This window comes from Monopterus albus, unplaced genomic scaffold (genome assembly GCF_001952655.1).
Source record: "Monopterus albus unplaced genomic scaffold, M_albus_1.0 scaffold41.1, whole genome shotgun sequence".
Taxonomy (NCBI): domain Eukaryota; kingdom Metazoa; phylum Chordata; class Actinopteri; order Synbranchiformes; family Synbranchidae; genus Monopterus; species Monopterus albus.
Genome location: NW_018127921.1, coordinates 6,078,157 through 6,084,084, shown reverse-complemented (window position 1 = coordinate 6,084,084; position 5,928 = coordinate 6,078,157). Strand labels below are relative to the sequence as shown.

Genomic DNA, 5,928 nt, shown 5'->3' with positions numbered 1-5,928 from the left:
GCTCTTCAGAACAGGAAGATGAACCCCCCCCACCATAAAGATAGATGTTCACAATGGTCTCACAGCTGGAGACATGCATGAAGCCAAGGACAGGGCTGCTTTCTTTTTCAATACCTCCTTTCATGTCCTGCAAACGTGTCTTTAAATCCTGTGTGTGGCATCTGCCCCTGCATCTCTGTTTAAAAAAAAAAAAAACTGAAAGAATTTGTCTTCCATAAGATCCTTCCAATTCCTCTCCACCACTTTGGGAATCAATCACTCTGACACAGCGAGAGAGATATTTAATCCTGGAATTTGTGTTTTAACTCTAAATCCACAGCTTCAGTTTATCGCAGTATGAAGCCACACTTGGCAGCCTTTCAACAAGGAGGCTATTCTTCATAAAGAGGAATATTTTAAAGATGAATGTGGGGGCAACTGTGGTTCAGTGGGTAGAGCAGTCATCTCCCAACCGGAGGGCCTGCAGTCCATGTGTCAAAGTCTCCTTGGGCAAGACACTGAACCCCCAAGTTGCCCCCGATGGTTAGCGCCATCGGTTGAGTTGGCGCCGCAGATGGCTGCCTCTGTTCTGTACCAGAAACAAATTCCTTGTGTGTCACATACTTGGCCAAATAAAGGTGATTATCCTTAATAATGTAGTGCATGAAATTCCTTCACCTAAATATTATCATTCAAATGAAGATCTAAACCAAAAATGAAGGTGTTAATGTTCAGCCAAAAGTGAACAAGTTGCCTGCTATTGACTTTGTTATTATTAAGTAGGTGTACATGTTTCTAGTAAAAGATTTCTTAATCTTAAGATTGGTGCAGTAATGACGATGACATGCTAATGTCTTGAGACGATACTTAGTGTAAGTTGACATTTAAGTTGTGGACAGCAGTATGAAAGATCATACTTGTTTGTGGTGTAAGGAAATGTTTCGGTGGTTTGGATTGGCCTCAACTACAGCCATTACAGCAAATGATAATATGGTCATCTGTTAGTCTGTAAAATGCCAAAAAGATGCCTAAACCAATTTGTCCAAAGCCTAAAATGGCATCTTTATATCACTTGTTTTGTGTGATTAGCAGTTCAAAACCCCAAAATGCTGGAGGCTTGGGAGGCTGGAATCCCTTTTTACATTTATGATTAAAATGGTTGAAATAATTAAATTGTTGAATATCAATTTTCTGTCAAATATCTGGCCAGTTAATCAACTAATAGTTCATCTAAATGATTAATCATTAATCAACTGGAAGTGAATAATTTAGCCAGAAGATAGCTCATAGCCCTAGATAAGCATTTTTCAGTTTTTTTTCACTTTTCTCAAACTTTCTCTGTTTTTGTTATACTGTGCCTCAGCTGCTGCTGCTTCTTTGATTGATTTTTGTTACATAGCCTGTCATCGCAGCATCCATGCTAAGTAGATGAACCTAATGTATTCACAGATGTCCTCTGATATGAGGCTTATTATGGACAAAAGCAGCTGTCAAAGAGTGAAATAATAATGTGCCCGTAAAGCAGAGTTGAGTTTTTTTTTTACTGTATAGGGAGTCTGACAGATTACACTGAAAAATAGTGCTGTGCTTGTGTCTAGTTACAAATATATACAGATTCCTGGTTGTTTCCAGCCAGGATGCCACAGTTTATTGAATCCTGAGTTGTTGATACAATACAGGACTGTGATTCGACCATCTGCAGATCAGACTGCTTTCAGTTTCCAGCACTCACAGGGATCCAGCAGCTCTCCACACAGTTAAATGTGCTCTCATATTCCCCTCAAAAAACAGAACCCCACCACATTGTCTCTCTGTGATGCTTGTTCTCCTATAGTTCAGATACTGTAGCCATATGTATGAGGAGACCCCAGGTTCAAACACACACCTTGAGAAGTGCCATCATTATCTACAATTGATTTTAATGTTTGGAATGGGGGCAAATGTTCAGGGGGAAGAAAGGTAGAAGAAGAGATGGATTAAAAAAAGAGAGACAAGAGGTTAAGAGGGGTGATCTCACAGTGTGTGTTTGTATAACTGTGTGTGTGTGTGTGTGTGTGTGTGTGAGAGAGAGAGAGAGAGAGAGAGAGAGAGAGCATTTGCTTCCCTGCAGTCATCTAAATCCCAGGGAAGATTGATTGCCTTCCAAGGATAATCTGTTCCAGACACTTTAAAGCATTCCCCTCCTCTTCTTTCTCCTCTCCCCCTCTGCCTCCTATCCACTTCATTCTCTACTCATACTTATTCCACTCTCCACTCCTTTCCCCTTTCTCCACCCTTGTCCCACCCTTCCCTGCCCTTTGCTTCCCCAGTTGCTGTAAACATCTCACCCTGTGTGAGTACCTTGAAATCTTCTACTCTTGTTTTAGCACTTTTCATGCCTCTGTAAGATTTTTCTTTATTTGCACCCCCCTTTACAGAAAGTGTGAAAAGCATTATCCTAAATCTTTAGGTGACAGATCCTAAAGATTTATTGGGCAGTTTCACATGTCCAAAAGAAATGTATCAACCTTTGTGACTTTCTTTGAAGGTCACAAATTATGCTGATTTTCAGGTTTATAGTGTTAATTAAAGGTTCTATTAGAAAATGTTTACACCTTTGTATGTTCATAAAGTCCATTAGTTTCCTCAGAGCACCAGTAGCGCCAGACCCTCTTTTCACCTCGGTGTGAACATGCTCTGTTTTAGCTCCTGGCCCCCCCTCCCTAAAAGTCCAGTCTGCTTTAATTGGTCAGCTCCCACAGTGCTGAACAGGAATCACCTACCAACCCTGCCAACGCTGAGCCATGTTTCCAGACTCCACACAGCTCCCGTTTTCAGCATTAGCTCTGCTAACATTGTTAGCCACCATTAGCTGCATTGCTACTGTAACAGGTCCCTATGTTATACCATATAATTACACAAAGTTGTTTGTTAGGTTTAATTATTGTTTATCCATACCTGACATCCAGAGCGCAAGTGTCTCCTATATGTTGTGTATTGGGTTGCGACCTCCAGCTTTGCCTTGTTTCTTCTTCATTTGTCCCACCATTTGTCATATAAATACGGTGCTGTGTCATACCCTCTTCCCTTCTTATATGTTCCACTGGGAAGAGGTCAGTTTAAAATCCATTGTAATCCTGTTACTGCTTGTGCCCACATCTATATTTTTTTACCTCTTCTGTATAAACAATGACTGTGGATACACTCGTGTGTATTGTTATAACACTGTTGTGACATCTGACGGTGCTAATTACTCAGCTTGTTCCAATGATGTTGTATGCTAACATGATGTATTGTTTTATATAGATTGGGCTTGAGGTCCGGCAGCACATGCTAGGTGCCGATTGTTCATTCCATGTTGTCAGGTATGTTATCTGAATATGCCCCTTTTGATATGTTCCACTGGAAAAAGAATGGGCTGGAGGTCCTGCAGCACATGCTAGGTGCTGATTGTTCATTCCATGTTGTCAGATTAAACGGAGCACGCCTCCAAACACAGTCCTTGTTTCAAGAAGGAGGTTTTGTTGAAACTCTGAGTTTGTTAACCCCGAAATGAGGAAAACTCAGAGTTTTCGGTTCGAGAAATGGAGGTAACTTAAACCCGTGAAAGCGGGGTAAGTTAAACCCGTTTCAAAAAGAGAGGTAATCTAAACTCAGAGTCAGTTACTATGGCAACTTACTCTGTGAACCTAACCTGGTTGGGAGCAGGTTTTGTTCGGGAAACCCAGAGTTTCCTCCGGTCTCCGCCCCTTTTTAAAGTGAAAGGTGTTTAAATAGGCCTACCTCATTTAATCTTTCAGTACATTCATAGATTGCACATGTTTCTGTCACGCAGAGACCAAAATGGCATGTCCATTTATAGAGGATCCTGTAGATGAGGAGGCTGTATTAATTCGCAGGGAATTGAATTTACGTCGGGAGAGGATTTTGAGGCCACGAGTTGATTTTTTGTCATATCCCCATGTATTTTTATTTGAGCGGTACCGTTTTTCTAGAGCGTCCATAACATATATCCATACTCTTATCCACCCATACATCAGACACATCACCCATCGTGGCCGTGCTCTTACATCCGAGCAGATGCTTTGTGTTGCGTTACGTTTTGTTGCAAACGGCAGTTTTCTTTATAACATCGGGGATGCAGAGCACATTAGTAAGGCCACAGTATGTAGAATAGTTCGGAAAGTGTGCCTCACCCTCAAGCGCTTTCTGTTATTTTTTGTTGTGTTTCCTGGGCACAAACCCCTCAGAGCCATTAAAGAGGAGTTTCACAGGATTGCAGGTTAGTGGTATTGAATTCGTTTCAGTAAGGCTAATCTGAAAAATGATGATCAGTTAATAACATCTTGCTGTGACCTCTGGAAATAAACTAATAATTAGAATCCCCTTCAGGATTTCCAAATGTGGTTGGATGCATTGATGGAACACATATTCCCATCAATGCACCTTCTGAAAATGAAGGGGACTATGTCAACAGGAGGTCCATCCACAGTATTAATGTGCAGGTACACTGACTACTCTTTCTAATGGTCAAAGACTACATCACAATACTGTACCTGACATGTATCATTTTCTGCACTGCCAAGATCATATGTGATGCTTCACATATTATCACGAACGTGGAGGCCAAGTGGCCCGGCTCTGTTCATGACTCACGAATATATCGTGTGTCAACCCTAAGTAACAGGCTGCAATGTGGTAAGTACATGTATGCCCTATACACTTATTTCAATGCATGCACTACACACTTACAGGAGCACTTCTATGCAGCACTAAAGTGATGTGAACTTTCTTATAGGAGAGATTGATGGCTTTCTGCTGGGAGATAGGGGTTACCCATGCCAGCCCACACTGATGACCCCTTACCCAGAACCTGCAGCAGGCCCCCAGCAGCGCTTTAATGTGGCACACTGCAGAACAAGAGCCCGGGTGGAAATGACCATAGGCCTGTTGAAAGCACGTTTTCATTGCCTACGTCACCTCAGGGTAACACCTGAGAGGGCCTGTGACATTATTGTGGCATGTGTTGTTCTCCACAATATTGCCATTATTAGAGGGGAGCAACACCCTGCCCTACAAATACAAGACCCTGAGGACGACCCCATCCACCCTGCAGATAACCAGGATGGAAGGGCAGTCAGAGATTGGATATGCCGTAATGTCTTCTGGGATTAATCTACAACCACCACCATCACCACCGATGAAAGACAGAAACGGAATAAATGCAAATCATACTTTATTTGGGTTTCTTCATTTCCTACAAATACAAAAGCACTTGTTAGGTTTCACAATTCGTCCAATAATTCATACAATTCACCTGTAACTATACACTCACCTCTAGCTTTTGTTTGAGAATTTCAATTTCTAGATCTTTTTTTTCAATCTGGCGGTCCAAGTATAACATTTCTTTATTTTTTTCAAATTTTTTAATAAGATGCATTTTATACAACTCCTTAACTGGTAACTGTAAATACAGAAGATTTAGAGTTACATGACATAGTTCCTCATTAATTATACAGATTAAACTCTGGCATTTACTGAACAGTGTTCATCTGCGCAGCAGAATTTGACGGACCCTCCTCCTGCTGTTCTTCCACACTCTGGGGCAGAGGGGAGATAATAATGTCAGTATATATAAATTTACATCCTTTAGGCTACTCCACACAAAAACTGGAAATCTGAATGTGTAGATCATTTGATGTGTATACACTGTATTAATATTACCTCTGTAGACCTCTCTGTGGCAGAAATGGTTTCATTATCCTCATAGTCCTATGAAGACAAGCATTTGGTTAGAGTACACTTTATAATACTACCTATCATAATTTAAGCTTTATTTAGTAGGATACTTACAACAGCCTGGGGTTCTGCTGTGACAGGAGGCTCCAAAAGGCAGATATTACCATCAGAATCTGTTAAGACCAACAAAAAACCCAACCCAGAGTGTAATAAATGGATATATCAAAAGTA

The 5,928-nt window shown here is 41.1% G+C and overlaps 1 protein-coding gene and 1 long non-coding RNA gene across 2 annotated transcripts; one reads left to right on the top strand and one right to left on the bottom strand.

Annotated features, from left to right (window-relative positions):
* Nucleotides 1-3,801: 3,801 nt before the first annotated feature.
* Nucleotides 3,802-5,197, top strand: LOC109959860 (putative nuclease HARBI1). The gene is made up of 4 exons (XM_020599570.1): nt 3,802-4,240; nt 4,351-4,463; nt 4,545-4,656; nt 4,757-5,197. The coding sequence occupies exons 1-4, from the start codon at nt 3,802-3,804 to the stop codon at nt 5,131-5,133; spliced, it is 1,041 nt and encodes a 346-aa protein (XP_020455226.1). The 3' UTR covers nt 5,134-5,197.
* A 182-nt stretch (nt 5,198-5,379) lies between these two features.
* LOC109959861 (uncharacterized) lies at nt 5,380-5,921 on the bottom strand. The gene is made up of 4 exons (XR_002274885.1): nt 5,812-5,921; nt 5,683-5,730; nt 5,502-5,558; nt 5,380-5,422 (listed from the first exon to the last, which is right to left on the bottom strand). It is a non-coding gene; the product is annotated as an uncharacterized LOC109959861 (long non-coding RNA).
* Between the last annotated feature and the right edge of the window lie 7 nt (nt 5,922-5,928).